This window comes from Mastigoproctus giganteus, chromosome 9 (genome assembly GCF_048544385.1).
Source record: "Mastigoproctus giganteus isolate SK-2022 chromosome 9, ASM4854438v1, whole genome shotgun sequence".
NCBI classification, from domain to species: domain Eukaryota; kingdom Metazoa; phylum Arthropoda; class Arachnida; order Uropygi; family Thelyphonidae; genus Mastigoproctus; species Mastigoproctus giganteus.
The window spans coordinates 100,098,309-100,116,735 of NC_143583.1; the positions used below are offsets into that span (position 1 = coordinate 100,098,309).

The following is an 18,427-nucleotide window of genomic DNA, read 5'->3' on the forward strand; positions in this document are numbered from 1 at the left end:
TTATGTCATGAATTTCACATGAATCTTGGGAAAAAAAGGACACGGATGATTTCATGCTGCTATTTTAGGTCTATGATATTCTTTGTATCATCATCATCATCATCAGCCATTTTTAATCCACTACAGGATGAAGTCCTCTTACCCCCAGGGGCTCACATCTGGTGAGTATGGGCTTGGCACACCCAGGGTCCTGAGCTGGATATCATCATTATTCTCTTTTTTGGTGATTCCCTTCTATTTTTGACCCCCTCCCTCTTCTCTCTCTCTCAGGGGTAACTGAGAATTTTTTTTTTTTTTTTTTTTTTTGGCTGGTGCAGCAAAAGCCTCAGGCTTCCTTGCACCATATGGCTAATAATAATAATAATAACTTTCCAGTTCCTTCTGTTTTGAGCACTGGCCATCCATTTACTACCCACAAACTCATGAATTTCATCTATCCATCTCCGCCTTTGTCTTCCAGGGTTTCTTCTAGCTCCTCTTGGGTACCATTCTGTTATTTTTTTAGTCCATCTGCCATCATGTCTTCGAGCTATGTGGCCTGTCCAAGACCATTTTAGTGCTTTAGTTTTGATAAGAATGTCCTTTACTTGAGTTTGCTGCCTAATCCACGTGTTTTTCTTCTTATCTAACAGTCTGATTCCCAATATAATTCGTTCCATTCTTTGCTGTGTAGTTCTCAGCTTCTCTTCCATTCTTTTGGTGAGTGCCCAAGTTTCACTTCCATAAGTCATGGTGGGGAGTATACATTGGTTCATTATTTTACGTTTCAGACAAACTGAGATACTGGGATATTCAGTATGTGACTATATTTCCTGAATGCTATCCATCCAAAATTTATTCTTCTCTTGACTTCCAGCCATTTATCATTATTACAGCTAATAACTTTTCCCGGATAAGTGTATGACTTCACCTTTTCAATTACTGCTCCTTCAATCATTATTTTCCTTTCTGTGGCATACTTGTTCATCATTACTTTTGTTTTAGCCATATTCATCTTTAGTCCTAAATCCTTACTAACTGTGCATAACTGATTAAGATTTTCCTCTAATTCTTTGGGATCGTGGCTTTTGACCACAATGTCATCTGCAAATCATAAATGGTTTAGGTACTCTCCGTTCACATTGACTCCTTTCTGCGACCAGTCTAATCTTCTGAAAGTTCCTCAAGGGCAGCAGTAAACAGCTTCGGAGATATTGTCTCGTTGTCGAACTCCTTTCTCGATTTTAAATTTCCTACTGTCTTTGTCTAGTCTAATAAAGGAGGTAGCACTCTCATATTTTCTTCAAAATCATAATATGTGGGGTATCTATGCCTTGTCTTTCTAGTGCCCGAAACATTGCCTTATGCTGTATGGAGTCAAATGCCTTTTCATAATCCACAAATGCCAGGCATAATGGTGTTTTATATTCATTTGCTTTCTCCATTAGCTGTGATATTACGTGAAGGTGATCCATAGTTGAGAATCCTGTCCTAAAGCCATCTTGCTCTTTCGGTTGATTCTCATCAAGTATTCTTTCTAATCTGTTAGTAATGACCCTTGTGAACAACTTGTAGATGTGGGATAACAAGCTAATTGGTCTATAATTTCCAATTTATGATTTATCTCCTTTCTTATGCAGCAAAACTATGATTGCATTTTTCCACTGCTTAGGCGTCACACCTTTTTGGATGCACTTTGTGAAGAGCCCTGCCAGTTTTTGTGTTATGTCTCTTCCTCCCAATTTTAACAACTCTACAGTAACTTCATCTTCCCCCGGGGCTTTCTGATTCTTCATTTTCTTCGATGCATGTTCTACCTCATCAGGAAAAATATCAGGTATATTGTATGTGTTGCTACTTTGCAATCCATCTTCCTCACTGCTGGCATCATTCCCTCGCTCCTTGTATAATTCTCTATAGTAGTCTTCTGATATTTGAATTATGCCCTCTCTGCTGTTTATAAGTACACCATTGCTATTCTTCAGTTTCAGTATCATTTGTCTTTTTGTATTACTGCTCATGGCTGCTTATTTAAATCCTTTGTTTTCCCTTAATGCTTGTTCTACTTTTCTTGTGTTAAATCTTCTTATGTCCTCTCTGAGTCTCTTTCTAATGGCTTTGCATAACTCAATATACTCAAATTTTCTCCCTGTCAGTGTTTTTCTTGCTCTTCATTTGTCGTCTTTGGTTCATCATGACAAGTGTTTCTTGACTAATTTTTTTTCTTTGGATTTCTTTTTCCCTATAGGTTTCTTGGGCTTTATCACTTTCAGAAAGTTGTAATATTCCTCGTCGATATCTTGGTCCTCAGCAGTCTGCAGAAGCTAAAACTTAGCATTAGCATTAGTAGAGGCATTTGATGCAAGAAAGCAAGCTTATGCAGCATCAGCCAAAAAAAAAAAAAAAAAAAAAAAAAAAAAGTAACATAAATAAATAAAAATAACCACTTCCACTTCACCCCTCTGTTCGTTCGAAATACCTGTCCAGCTGAGCCTTAAACTTATTTAGGCTATCAACTTCCACGACAAGGGATGGAAGTCTGTTCCACCCACCAACCACCCGCTGGCTAAAGGCAAATTTCCGCACATCTATCCTACATCTGTCTTTCCTCAATTTGAATTTATGCACCCTCAGGTGATTTTTCTGAGCTAGAGGAAGAATCCCATCAGCATTGAGCATGCTCAAACCATTCAAGGCTTTGTACACCTCTATCAGATCACCCCGCTGGTGCCTAGTTTCCAGACACTGTAATTTGCAAAACTTAAGCCTTTCTTCGTAAGAGAACCCCTTTGTCCCATTCACCAATCTAGTTGCCCTTCTCTGTACTCTTTCCAGCAGCTCTACATCCTTCCTGAAATGAGGCCTCCAGGCCTGTATACAGTACTCTAGGTGTGGCCTGACCATTGCCTTATACAAGGGAATAATCACCTCCTTATCCCTGCTAGAAAAATTCCTATATATCATTGACAATACACCATGAGCTACTCTTGCAGCTCGTCTGCACTGCTCAGAGAACTTCATATCTGCCTGCACCACCACCCCCAGGTCTCTTTCATTCTCTACCACTGTCAGTGTAGTACCACAGAGTTGATACGCTGCTCTGGGGTTGCTGTTTCCCATATGTAGTACTTTACATTTGTCAATGTTAAACTTCATTTGCCACCTCGAAGCCCATCTGCTCAACCTTTCCAAATCCTGTTGCAGCAGCATAGTGTCAGTAGTGTCCTTGACAACCCTGCCAACCTTCGTATCGTCTGCAAACTTGGACATTAAGCCTGATATACCATCATCAATATCATTTATAAATACAGAAAACAATAAAGGCCCCAATACTGAACCCTGAGGGACTCCACTAATAACATTAGTCCACGATGAGCAGTGTCCATTGATTACCACTCTCTGTCTTCTCCCCCTCAACCACCCCTTTATCCATAGCAGCAACTTGCCTCCAATGCCACACTGCTCCAATTTGTGCAGCAGTCTTCCATGTGCAACAGTATCAAAAGCCTTTCTAAGATCCAAGTATATAATATCAAAGTTATTCCCTGCATCCAGTTCTTTTGTGACTGCATCATAGTATCCAATCAAATTGGTCAGGCAAGACTTCCCCTTAACAAAACCATGCTGTGTCCTAGCTATAACTAAAGTCTTGTCTAGATGATCCTGCAGTGCTTCTTTCACCAGTGCCTCCATTAATTTTCCGGGAACAGAAGTTAAACTCACAGGTCTATAATTACTTGTGTCAGCCTTTGATCCCCCTTTGTGAATTGGGGTCACATTTGCACATCTCCAGTCAATGGGTACCTCCCCTGAGTCCAAGGAAGCTCTCATAATTATGGCTAAGGGTTTGCTTACCTCCTTTGCTGCCTCCTTTAATATAACTGGATAGATCCCATCCACCCCAGGTGCCTTTCTTGTGTTTATCTTCAACAATTTCTCCTCCACTTTGCTCTCAGTTATTACAAGATTCTCTAGCTTACTGCTAGAGTTGAATACACCTCTGGCATTCCCCTCGCTGAATAACTCCTCATGTGTGAATGTCGATGCAAAATATTCATTTAGTTTGTTAGCTACCCGAGCAGGGTCATCAACAGTTGACCCATCGATCTCAAGTGGACCAATCTGATTCATCCCCTTCCTTCTAGAGTTTACATAAGTAAAGAACTCTTTGCTGTTTTTCTTCGCATCCCTTGCCAAGGATCTCTCGTAATCTGCCTTCGCCTGCCTAACCTCCTTTGTAACTTGGTTACAGATCAACTTGTATCTATCATAGGCGTCCGTGTCACGTGTTAATTTGTATGTATCCCATGCATTTTTCTTCTCTGCCATATGCCTCATTAGTTCATCTGACAACCATTTAGGCCTAAACCTTGAACAATATTTCTTAGTTGGTATGTAAAGCCTAGTAGCTTCCACGATAAGTTCTTTGAATGCTTCCCATTTTGAATTTGCTGTTGGCAATATCATCAGTTGATCCCACTGTATAGAATTTAAATACTGTCTCAGTCCATTGTAGTCGCCTTTACGAAAGCAATACCCCTTCCCTTTACCCCTAATGGTAGTTACCTCTTTGAGTAACTCCCACTTCAGCACACTGTGATCACTGCCACCAAGTGGTTCATTTATCTGCAGATTCTTAATGCATGAAGAATCACTACTGATAATCAAATCAAGAGTATTACTCCCTCTAGTTGCCTCCCGAACATGCTGATGTAGAAAACAATCATCCAATAAATCCACAAAAGCCTTGCTACTGTGTGAGTGACCAGCCCCCGAATTCCAGTCAATATCTGGGAAATTAAAATCCCCCATTATAAGACTCTCTGATTTACTGGCCCACTCTATTTCTCCGAACAGTTTCTTATTATACTCATCAGAGTCATTAGGCCTATAGCACACTCCTACTCTCAATTTTGATCTCCCAATGCTTATGTCACACCAAACTGACTCGACACTGCACTGTCCAGCGATGTCGACTGGCTTCACTTCCTTGGATTTTATGTGTTTTTTAACTAATAGCATAACCCCTCCTCCCTTCCTATCCTGTCTATCCTTTCTGTAGACATTGTACTCCCCAAATTCCAGTTCTGCATTTCTTATATCTGTGTGACACCACGTCTCTGAAATCCCCACAATATCTGCCTTTGATGTTTTGAGCAATACCTCAAATTCATCAAATTTATTTACTAAACTCCTAGCATTGGTGTACACACAAGTATACATGCACCTGTTCTTTTTCTTAGCTACCCTAACACAACCCATGTGTTTACTTGTACCCCAATGATTCCCAGCAGTCTCTGAAATATCCTGCATCTTATTTTCCAGGCTGCGGCTCATTCCAATAGAAGCAGTGCAAGAATCACTTTCACCTCTGCCAGTGGCTACTGTTAATCTATTAGTCCTTGTATCCCCCCAATCTAGCAGTTTTCCGACCCACCTAACATTGCCTCGATAGCATCAGCAAACATTCTTGCACCCTTTCTATTTAAGTGTATCCCATCCCTGTAGAAGCAGTCTCTCCTGTTAACAAGTACAGACCAGGCTGAAAAAAATTCTACCCCTTGAGCCCTGCACAATCTTTCCAGGGCCGAATTGATTGACAGGGCTCTCATCATATACTCCCTCCTATCGTGTCTGGGCAGAATTGCAGACACTTTCAATTTCAACCCTAATTCACGGCTTTTTTTCATCAGTGACCTGTACTTGTCAAGTAATTCCGCCGGTCTCCTACTCTTAATGTCATTAGTGCCAACGTGTACAACTTGTTCTTAAGTTTCAGTACATACTGCTTTTTCTCCTCTTCTGTTATTTCAAAGACCTTTGTATTATTTACTCGAGTCAGATTTTTCCTTTCCTACATTATATCAAGTGTACATTCTGTGATCACTTCCAACATTTACCTTATTCAGGATGGTAACATCATTCACAATATATCTTCTGTTAGTGAGGATGAAGTCGATTTCATTAGTTGCTAATCCATTTGGACTCTTCCATGTCCACTTTCTGTTCACTCTTTTCTTGAAAAAAGTCTTCATTACTGACAGTCCTTGAGATTCTGCAAATTCCACAAGTCTTTCACCTCTTTCATTTCTTTCACCAATTCCAAAATTTCCTATAGTTCCCCTTTCTGCACTGTTTTGTCTTTTTCCAACCTTAGTGTTGAAGTCCCCCATAATAATAGTGTAGTGGGTTTTCTGCTCATCTAGAAGACTCAATTTCGGTGTACATTTCTTCAACCTCTTCATCATCATGGCTCGATGTTGGTGCATAAATCATTATAACCTTTAGCTTGTATCTCTTAGAAATCTTGAGTATTAGTCTTGACACCCTTGGTGATGTGCTTTTGAATTCCAAAATGTTGTTTTTAAAATCTTTATGGACCAGAAACCCAACTCCACCTTCACTCCTTTCACTGTTTCCATTGGTGTACAGCAGATTTCCACTTGATAAACTTATAAGTGATTGATTTCTTCTTGTTTCAGCCAAACCGATAATATTCCAATTCTTTGTATACGTAGGTAGAATTAATAATATTTATTAATTATTATTTTCATTGAAATATATTAATTTCAGTCTTTTGCATAAATATTGGCTTAATTTGTCATGTATTATTAGTGGCAAATAATCAAGGCAAGTAATTCCGCGAGAAATTAAAAGTAGATAACATTGTGAATGACATAAAACGGTATCAGGAAAAATGGATCAGCTACATAGAAAGAATGAACCTATACCGGATCCCAAAATTAGCCTTTAACTACAAACCTACAGGCAAGAGAGATGTGGGTCGACCAAGACAACGATGGCGAGATCAAAATCACCTCCAAGAGCTACAATGGAACAGGTCTTAAAAGACCTAAGCCGGACCAAGTTCATGATGATGATGAAATAATGTAAGAAAGCAAGCTTATAAAGCATCAGCAAAAAAAAAAAAAAAAAACACCTTCCTCATATGTCTATGTTGAAGTAAAGTCGAAATTTCGTGCAGTTAATGCCTCCACAAATTTAAATTTTTTTGAACAGATTAATGGTTTCATATATCTATTTTATGTTACCAATCATTTTCTGAAATTTTAAATGTAATTAATAAAAGTTTTTTTCTTAAAAATAAGGGATATTTTTAGTGGCCAAAAAACATAACATTTGCAAAAAATTTTAAATTATTATTAAAAATAATTAAGAAATAAAATTAATAAACATTATAGTGTACTGGTAGAAGGAGCATTAGTACATCCCAGGTACCATTCAAGAAACTGAATGAGCTTATCAAGTTACTGATATTACCCATGTTACAAAATGGGGTTATGCTACTGGCTTATTGTCCACTTTTCTTTATGGGCTAACGTTATGAGTGTCGGTCTTGTAGTGTTCTTAATATTTAATAATGACGGTGATGCAGGCAGATCAAGTTTAATGTCTTAAGTTTGCTGATGATGCTAAGGTGGGCAGGGTAGTTAATGACAGTAATTAGGATATGTTACTTCAACAAGATCTGGATAAACTAGTTAGGTGGGCTGAAAATTGCATTTAGGTTAATCATTGATAAGTGCAGGGTACTGCATTTAGGTAGCAGCGATCCCATTTGGGTAGCACTGTACATAAGGTAGCTAATTAAGAAAATGACTTAGGGAAAATTGTACAGCCTTACATGAAATTTTCTGAGTAGAGAATAGCTGTTAGGAGCCCATAGGATTCTGGCAATGAAAGGCAGGAATTTTTCCAGCAGTGAGAAAGAGGTGATTATCCCATTATATAAGTAATGGTTTGGCCACATCTTGAATACTATCTACAGGTTTGAAAGCCTCATTTTAGGAAGGCTACTGATCTGTTGGAATGGGTACAGAAAACAGAAATCAGGATTAATTAGGAGCACAAAAGGATATTCTTAACAAGATGGATGCTATTCCAAAAATTTCATTAATACTTTTATCCATTGAATGCATATAAATGTGATTTCTTCACAACTCCAGTTAGCTTCAGTTTTCTATCTGCACAGACCTAGCTGCTTGAGATGCTGAGGCTTTTGCAATTAGTAATGATCTCTCACAGCTTGTTCATTTACCTACCAGACAATCATTTCATGTTCACTTAGTACCAGACTATCCTGAATGCAAACCCAGCACCCTTAATCTTTTTTTTATTTTTTTTATTAGCAGTCCTCTAGGCACTTCAGCTCAAAACTTGGTGAAGGTATCTTCTCCAGTAGAGCCTCTTTCTTTCTCTTGGCTCTCCCCAGCCTTATGTTGTTTGGCATTATAGGAGTGTGAAATGGAATGATTTGCATGATTTCTATTTTCATTTTCATTGATTGGATTACCATTGTAAGTCTTTTTATCCCAGTTTTTGCCCAGATCGTGTCAGTGAAATTATTCTCATAGGGATGAAATCCTTTATTCTGCCTTCCGCCCAAAGTCTTGTCCCATATCTAAACTTTGGTTTTCCAATAAATCTGCTAATTCAGTTCACAATGAAAATGTACTGTGCAGTTGACTTGTGTTGAAAGCTTCATTTTCTGTCTGTACTAAAGCTCACCATTGTAAAACAGTAATTAATCAGTCTAAACTTGATTTTGAATAAGCCAAGAGTAGAAAATCTGCTTATTGTCCAAATGGTAGTTGAGCATTCTGCTATCTTACCAAAGCTATTGGCTGTAACTTATGTCCATCAGTACTCCCATCTCTGTTACACCTTGATGGTTCTATTGCATCTCCAGCCTAAGACAAAGCTGATTTTTTAGCATCCTCTTTTCTTCAAACTCTTGTACTGACAATCTCGGTAAGCCACCTTCTGTCATATCCAATACACTTCACTCAACACATTACACGGTATTCTGATGGAAGGATGTTTAGAAGAATTCTGATCAATCTAGATGCAAAGCAGCTCCAGGTCCTGACAACATTTTTCCACTTTTTTTTCAAAACTTGTGCTCTGAGTTTGCTCCTGTTCTTTGTTGCCTCTTTACACTTCCTTATTTCATTGGTGTTTTTCCTTCTGCTTGAAAATATGCTCATATCCAGCTAATTCTAAAAAAAAGTGACAAATCCCTCCCATCTATCCATTACCCTTACATTTACCTTTCTCTTTCCAGAGTAATGGAAAATCCATCAATAGCCAACTCTTGAACTATATCAAAACTTTCCATCGATTAACGATTGTCAATATGGATTCCATCAGTTGTGATCCAATGGTGATACATTGGCTCATCTTGGGACAATGGTGAAATTGATGAAAAAATTTAGGAAAATCAGATTGCAGATCTGATTTTCTGAGTTTCCCAAATTTTTTAATTTGGTTGATTGTTGACAGCGCTTTGTCTTCTAAATTCTCCACTAATGTTTGTGTTCCCCAAGATTCAGTTCTTTTCCTCCCATATATTAATGACCTTCCACTGACTGGAAATCTTATCCATAAGTTTCCTGATGATATCACACTACATTCCATCTTCCACTTTGAGAAACCTTGTTCTGCACAGAAAGCCTCAACTTCTTGAATAGCCACCACCAGTTCTTTAAATACCAGGTAATTCTCCAGTGGGGAAAACAAAACTTCAATTCTTTTGAAACTCAGTCTTGATTTCTTTCTACAAAGAAGAGTCTACTACTTCTGCGCTCAAAACTTGAGGAATGCTGGAAGGGTTTTGAGGGGAAATTTTTATCAGTGGGACACACTTGTAGTTAAAAGGATTTGGTTTTTTAGAGACAAGATACATTTGAACAAAGGTAGTGCAAGGTTTTTATCCACTATCATTGGGGATACCTTAATAGAGATATATGTTTATTTGCTGATATGGGTCAAAGTAACCCATGCACAAATCTTGGAAGAGATCTTGTCTGTTGCCACAACAGCTGATATTGACAAAACGTTCTGAGCTTAGCTATGTTTCAGATATGCTAGGAAAACAAGCTTAAATAACTTCATGGTATGTGTCTGGGTAGTAAGCTATACATGAGTCGCATGTGCTATGATACATGTGTCACAAAAGTGAGTGAATTTAGACCCATGGTTAGGACAACTAATGATGACATAATAGGGTTAATGGAAATGTGGTGCTGCCCAGGAATAGGGAATGATAAGTTTCACTGTAGTATGTTATAATGTACTTAGGAAAGATTGGAAAGAGGTGGTTGGGTCATACTTCTTATCAAAAGCAGTTTGAGCATGATGAAAGCTCTCTCTCAGATTCAGAAGTTACACATGCTAGTATAAAATCTGTGGCATGAGTTTGTTGGAAGCATAGGTAAATTAAAGAGTGAGAGTAATCTACAGACGAGAACAGTGTGAAGATTGTGTCAAGAGTTTCTACATGGAAATAGAATGGGTAAGCAAGTGTGAATATCTCGTTATGGTCAATTTCAATTTGCTTCTAATTGATTGCAACAAATGGAAAGGTAACACCCTGGGGAATAAAATTTTACATCTTAGTTTAATTTTACAATTTTTTATAATATAACGAATTTGATATATATACACACAGTCGATTCCGGTTAATTGGGACTAGTGCATTTTGGCCCGATTAAGCGGCTGCCCCAATTATCCGAAGTTCCACGTAAAAAAAATTTAAAAATACAATGGACCCCCACTTTACAATTGGTTCACTGTACAATCAAATCACGTTACGATAAAGTACTGTTCACTGTACGATGTGTAGTAAGCGCCGGTCATTGTGATCACATTTGCGAATTGAATTTTAATTCTATTAAACAGCAATTCTAATTAGCAAAAATAGGAAGAATGTTATTCACAGCTATAAAAGTAAAGATATATTAAGCACAAATTTACCCTTTGTTACCTTACCAATTAAAAAATTAAATGATATGAAAATCGGAAGAATATACTTGATAATCGGAATAATTAATACATACTGTAATATGTACATACTAAATTTCTGTTCACTGACATTTGTGGGTGGGGGTTAAAATTTAAAACAGTAAAATGATAAGGAATCAATGACAAAGAACACGGCACACACAAATTGCAAGTAAGTAACACGATACACGCAAGTGAGAATGGAGTAATAATTTTACGAAGCTTTAAAAATAGGAATGAAGAGAAGATTCCGAAAATTAATTTTTTTATATGATTGAAGATTCCATGGAAGTGTAAGCGCACATTTTACCATAATAACCCACAGAATTCCAACTGTCGGTATTATCACAAATTCAATAAGATCGAGTTTACCATTCGTTTATGATAGATTGCAATAACAGAAAAGCCCAATAAACAGGTGACTGCTAATTGTTTTTGTTTTATGGTTGTGACCTCCAGAAATCCGAGCGAACCACGTGGTTCGGTTGTATAAATCGTAGGGTAATCTCCAGTGCTGCGGTCTCCTGCCCCGATTAAACGGCATGTCCCAATTAAGCGAAGTAAATCCTGGCAATTTTCTCGATTGGGTTCTGTTTTTTATGATTTGCCCCAAATAAATGGCAGTCCCGATTAACTGGTGGCCAAAATAACCGGAATCCACTGTATATATATTTATTTTATAATTTTAAATTTTGAATGAATTTTAGACATAATAGTAAAACATGGGTGACTGCAGTAGAATTTTGTGAGTGTCTGCAAAATTACAAGAGGAAAATGAGAATTGCAATGTGCTTTTGCTTTTAGATAATGTTCCTTGCCACAAAGCAGTGGATCTTAGTAATGTTGCGATTGAGTTCCTACCTCCTAATTGCACAGGTCTACAACAGCCTCTTGATGCTGGAATTATTAAGCATTTTAAGACATATTATAGGCAACAACAGGTAAAGAAGATAGTAGAGAGCATCAACAATAATTGTTCACCTGAATTGGCCTTGAAAGACATTGTATATGATCAAACATTCATAGGATGAAGTTTCACTGCAAGCAATAAATAACTGTTGTATTCACACTGGGCTTATCGAAAAAGTTAATTTAGATGAAATAAAAGATGTGGGCTCACATCTGGTGAGTATGGGCGTATCATCATTCTTCTCTTTCTTGGTGACTCCCTTCTACTTTTGACCCCCCCCCCTCTCTCTCTCTCTCTCTCTCTCTCTCTCTCTCTCTCTCTCTCTCTCTCTCTCTCTTAGGGTAACTCGGGAATTTTTTTTTGGCTGGTGCAGCATAAGCCTCAAGCTTCATTGCGCTATATAGCTAATAATAATAATAATTCTATCTAGGGGTTGGCCAAAAAGAACCTGCTTTTGGAGAAATGACAACCAAGGAAATTGTGGAATTAATACAAAGCAATGGACTTTCATTTGACAGTGATCGTGAAGTAGATGAGATGGAAATTTGCGAAAAACTGATAGCTAAGGAATGTCTTCAAAAAAATTCTCAATCCCTCAGAAAACAACATGCTTATTCAGACAAAACTGAAAAACTACTTTGAAAAAAATTAACTTTAATATATTTTTTTCACATTGTAAAATCCTGTAATGCATAACTCACGTATTTTCTATATACTAGATAATTATTGTAAACGAAGCAAATTTTATTTCTCATAAATGTTATTAATCTTTACTTTGCATATTAGCATTTAGCATTAGTAGAGGCATATGATGCAAGAAAGCAAGCTTATACAGCAGCAGCAAAAAAAAAAAAAAATTCCATTTTACCCATCCATCTCAAAAGTTTGTCCAGTTCTTCCTTGAATTTATTTAAGCTATCAATTTTCATAATGACAGATGGAAGTTTGTTCCAGCAATCAACCACCTGATGTCTAAAGGCAAATTTCTGCACATTTATTCTACAACTGACTTTCCTCAATTTAAATTTATGTCCCCTCAAGTGTTTAATATAAGTGAGAGGAATGTCATTACCATTTAGCTTGCTCAAACCATTCAAGGTCTTATACACCTCAATCAGGTCACCACACAAATGGCTAGTTTCCAGATGCTGCAATTTGCAGAACTTAAGCCTTTCTTGGTGAGAGCAACCCTTTGTTGCCCTCACCAATCTCATTTTCCTTCTCTGTACTCGTTCCAGCAGCTCTACATCCTCCTAAAATGAGGCCTCCAGACCTGTATGCAGTACTCAAGGTGTGGCCTGACCACTGCGTTATACAAGGGTATAATCACCTCCTTATTCATGCTAGCAGAATTCCTGTATATCATTGACAGGATATACGGGAATGAACTGCTCTGGCAGCCTATCTGCACTGCTCTGAAAACTTCATATCTGACTGCACAATTACCCCCAGGTTTTTTTCATTCTCTGCCACCCTGAGTGCAGTACTGCATAGTTGGTACTTTTACTCTGGGGTTACTGCCACCCATGTGCAGTACTTTGCATTTGTGAATGTTAGACTTCAGTTACCACCACTCTGCCCATCTTCCCAACTTTTTTAGATCCTGTTGCAGCAGCGTACCGGCATTACTGTCATTAGCAACCCTTCCAACCTTTGTATCATCTGCAAACTTGGACATTAAGCCTGACATATGTTCATCTGTATCATTGATAAATATAGAAAACAACAATGGGCCAAAAACCGAACCCTGGGGTCTCCACTAATTACAGTATTCCCTGAAGAGCAGTGTCCATTGATTACCACTCTGTCTTCTTCCACTGAACCATCCCTTTATCCAAAGCAGCAAATTGCCCTTAATGCCATACTGCTCCAATTTGTATAGTAGTTGTTTATGTGCAGCAGTATAAAAAGCTTTCTGAAATCCAAGTATATTTCAAAATTATTTTTTGCATCCAGTTCCTTTATGATCGCATCATAGCATCCAAATTGGTTAGACAAGACTATCCCTTCGTAGCCGAGTGGGCAGGAGCGGGAGTGCAGTAGCACACGCTCTTTGAGTAGACCGGGGTTCAAGCCCCTGACTGCTGAATACGGTCGATCTGCCAACCCGCACTGGACCAGCGTGGCAGATTATGGTCCATTTCCCTCGGCATGAATTGTTGAGGAGGCTTCCACCCTGCAGTGGGTTGATAATGGCTGCACTTTTTTATCCCTTAAAAAACCCATGCTGTCTGAGTTATAACTGTAGTCTTGTCTAGATGATCCTGCAATACTTCTTTACCCAGTGATTCCAATATTTTCCCCAGAACAGAAGTGTAACTATCAAATTTCTACTTTCCCTCTACCCCAAATACAAAATATCTTCTCTTATTTATTGTATTGTTAGGTTTTCACTATCAATAATTATACAAAGATATCACAATGAGAGATGCAGTAATCCATAATTTCTTAACGATGTTGAGTGCAGAAATACATACATGCTGGTGTACTGTTAATCAGACTATTAATGTGAAATTAAAAATAATTACTTGAATTTCATCAATACTTTTTAAAAAAATACACACTTGATATGTTCAGTTGGGGAAATACAACAAATATTATTTTTGTGATTAAGCAGTATTAATCTATTGATTAAGCAGTATTAAAGTTTTTTTTAATTAAAACCAATTAATTTGTTGATTAAGCACTATTAAAAATTGTTGATTAAAAATAGTGTTTGTTCAAATTACATTCTGATATCACATTTTCAGTTTTTTTAAATAAATGTCTTATTAGCCCAGTGGTTAAGGCATTTATCCGTAAAGTATGTGGAGCTTTGTTTGAATCACACTACAAAAAGAATTTTTTTAGGAAAAAAATCCTGTGGTGCCTTCCAGTAGCAAAATTTAAATTAAATTTAAAAAAATGATGACATAAAATAGCTGAGTAGTGCTGGAGTGATGACATCATCACTTATGACGTCATCCACACAAAGGTTGGTGGGAGGCAAAATTGTAAAAGATAGGTTCAAATTGGTTCAATCACCACCCTGATTACAAGTTTTTGCCTCAGGTCCCACAAATGTAGTGCCAGCCCTGGGTTTGTAATTACTTGTGTCACCCTTACATCTCCCTTTGTGAATTGGGGATACATTTGTACTTCTCCAGTCCACGAAGACCTCTACTGAATCATGCTCTTATGATTATGGCTAAGGGTTTGCTTACTCCATTATTTTTCTTTTTGCCTCCTTTAATATAACTGGATAGATCTCATCCATCCCAAGTGCTTTTCTTATGTTTAACTTCAACAACTTCTCTTCACTTTACTCTCAGTTATTACAAAATCATTTAGCTCACGATAGATTTTGATAAACTTCTGAACTCTACTTTCCCACAGAATACCTCATGAGTGAATGTAGGTGCAAAATAGTCATTCATTTTGTCTGCTACCTGAGCAGGATCATCAACAGTCGAATTGTTGATATCAAGTGGACCAATCTGATTCATCCCCTTCTTTCTAGAGTTTACATAAGTAAAGAATTCTTTGCATCCTTTGCCAGGGATTTCTCGTAATATGCCTTCGCTTGCCTAACCTCCTTTGTGACTTGATTACAGACTAGTTTTTATCTACCATAGGCTTCTGTGTTACCTGATAATTTATATGCACCCCATGCATTTTTCTTCTCTGCCACGAGTCTTATTTGTTCATCTGACATCCATTTAGGCCGAAACGTTGAACAGTATTTCTTAATTAGTATGAAAAGTCCAGTAGCTTCCAACATTAATTGGGCGCCTCCGTAGCCAGGTGGGAAGGAGCAACAGTGCGTAGCACACGCTTCTTGATTAGACCGGGGTTCGAGCCCGTCACCACCAAATACAGAGGATGCAGAAAGGTCAGGGAATGACCACCGCACATCCCCGGAGCAATATGGCTTTAGTTGCTAATGCTCCTAAAAAAAAAAAAAAAAAAACCAAAACCAAACCAACATCAATTCTTTGATTGCTTCCCATTTAGAATTTGCTGTTGATAACATCATTAGTTGGTCCCACTGTATAGAATTTAAAAACTGTCTGATACCACTGTAATCACCTTTATGAAAACAAAAACTCTTCCCTTTACCCCCCCTGATGGTAGTTACATTTTTAAATAAATCCCCATCAGTACATTGTGATCACTGCCACTAAGTGGTTCCTTTATCTGCAGATTCTTAATGCATGAATAATCACTGCTGATAATCAAATCAAGAGTATTACTCCCTCTGGTTGCCTCTCGAACATTTTGCTATAGAAAACAATCATCCAATAAATCCACCAAAGTCTTACTAGTGTTGCGAGTGACCCACTCATAAGTTCCAGTTGATATCTGGGAAGTTAAAATCCCCCGTTGTAAGATATTCTGATTTATTGGCCCACTATTTCTCTGTATAGTTGTTCATTGTACTCATTAGGCCTATAGCACACTCCTACCCTCATTTTTGCTTTCCCATTAATTATGTCACCAGATTGACTTAACATTGCACTGTACACCAGTGTCAACTGGTTGCACTGCTTTAGATTTTGTGTTTCTTAACTAACAGCAAAACCCTTCCTCCCTTTCTATCCTGTTTGTCCTTTCTGTACACACTGTACTCCCCAAATTCCAATTCTGCATTTTTTTTATATATGTGTGATCATATCCCAACAATATCCACCTTTGATGTCTTGACCAACACTTCAAATTCATCAAATTTGTTTACTATACTCCTAGCTTTGGTGTACATGCAAGTATACATGTACCTCTTCTTATTCTTAGTTACCCTAACACAGCCCATGTATTTACTTTTACAATGATGACTATCAGCAGTTTTTGAAATCCCCAGCAACGTGCTTCCAGGCTGCTGCTCATTCCAATAGCAGTGCAAGAATCACTTCCACATCTGCCTGTGGCTTCTGTTAATCTATTAGTCTGTGATTCCCCCCAAGCTAGCAGTTTTCCAACCCACCTAACACTCCCTTGACAGCATCAGCAAATATTCTTGCACTCTTTCTGTGTATCCGATCCCTGTAGAAGCAGTCTCTTCTGTTAACAAGCACAGACCATGCTGTGAAAAATTCTTCCCCATGAGTCTGCACAATCTCTCTCCAGGGCTGAATAGTTTAAGCTTCTCATCATATCTCTCCTATTGTGTCTGGGCAGAATTGCTGACACTTTCAAATTTAACCTTAACTTTTTTTCAAGATTTACTTGGACTTGTAGTAGTAGTGGCATGTGATGCAAGAAAGCAAGTGTATGAGCTTATGCAGCATCAGCCAAAAAAAAAAAAAAAAAAATCACACCATTGCCTCCAAATGCCTGTCCAGTTCCTCCTTAAATTTATTCAACCTATCAACTTCCACAACGACAGATGGAAGTTTGTTCCAGCAATTAACCACCCGCTGGCTAAAGGCAAATTTCCGCACATCTATTCTACATCTGTCTTTTCTTAATTTGAATTTATGCCCCCTTAGGTTCGTAATCTGAACAAGTGGAAGGATCACATCAGAATTCAGCGTGCTCAACCCATTCAAGGCCTTATATACCTCAATCAGATCACCGTGCAGGTGCCTAGTCTCCAGCCACTGCAATTTGCAGAAGTTGTTAAGGAATCTATAGATTTCCTACTCTTAATGTCATTTGTGCCAATGTGCACAACAATATCATCTTTAGTGTCCTTAAAAGATATCTGCTTTACAATGTCATCAACTTTTGCCCCTGGAAGGCATATCTGGGTAATCTGGCAGACATATTAGCATATTTGGGTAATCCCTAAATATTTTCGTATCTGCATTATATTCCTTTATATTGTTCATATGCACAAATATATTTCAATATTCCCATTTTCCTCTAGAGAAAATGTCATGATCCTTCAGTTTTTAATGCCAAAATAATTACTATATGTAGTTCTTACTGTTTGAAATACCTCAATTTAGCACCACTCCCAGTTTAGTGTCAGTAGTGAACAAATGGTCGCACTAAGGAGATGTCGACTATACTTTGATTACTTTTCATTACTTTTACTATGTTCTATTGACAGCTGTAGCACATCATACACTTCACTTTTGGGCATAAACTGCTGTTTCCAGTTCAGTTTTATTCTTTTCATAAAATTTAAAACAGCGTAAGACAAATGTTGTAAGAGTATTGAGTTGCAATTGTCTTAAAATAATTTGAAGTATTCCACTAACAATAATCGATATGTAAAGCTTTAAATCTATTTGAATATAGCATTTAAATCTAACATTTAGGATGGCTTATTGAACTTTTCAAGCCAAAAAGCTTCGAAACAGAGTATATGTTGTAAAAACCATATACTCTATATTATTGATGTAAAATGGTTATGTGCCTTGATTATTATTATCTTTTTATTCCTTTATTTGTTTGAAAAAACACATCAATATATGTAAAAATGTATGTTTTAATTAATGGAAATAAAATGTTATTGATGTAAGTTGTAAAATATTGTGTTTTAAAATATTATTGATGTAAGTTGTAAAATATTGTGTTTTAAAATATTATTTCTTCTATAGGACTATATTTGTCCACGTTGCCGGTGTGGATTTATTGAAGAACTTGCTCAAGGAATACCAGAAAATACAAGGTATATTGTATTATCAGGAATGTGTTACTATAGAATGTTATAGTGCAGAGGTTCCCAAAGTGTGGGTTGGGTGCACTTGTTTTTTGGGGGACATGTGTTGTTTATACAAAGTACTTAAGTTTTTTTGAAAATGCTTTGCT

General features: G+C 37.5%; 1 protein-coding gene across 1 annotated transcript in view; it reads left to right on the forward strand.

The window, feature by feature from the left end:
- Nucleotides 1-18,427, forward strand: part of LOC150080591 (E3 ubiquitin-protein ligase RNF115-like) — a 227,649-nt gene that overhangs the window by 21,849 nt on the left and 187,373 nt on the right. The window contains exon 2 of the mRNA XM_090381020.1: nucleotides 18,217-18,287. Coding sequence (XP_090237146.1) covers nucleotides 18,217-18,287 — 71 coding nt within the window. The remainder of the gene's footprint in view (nucleotides 1-18,216; nucleotides 18,288-18,427) is intronic.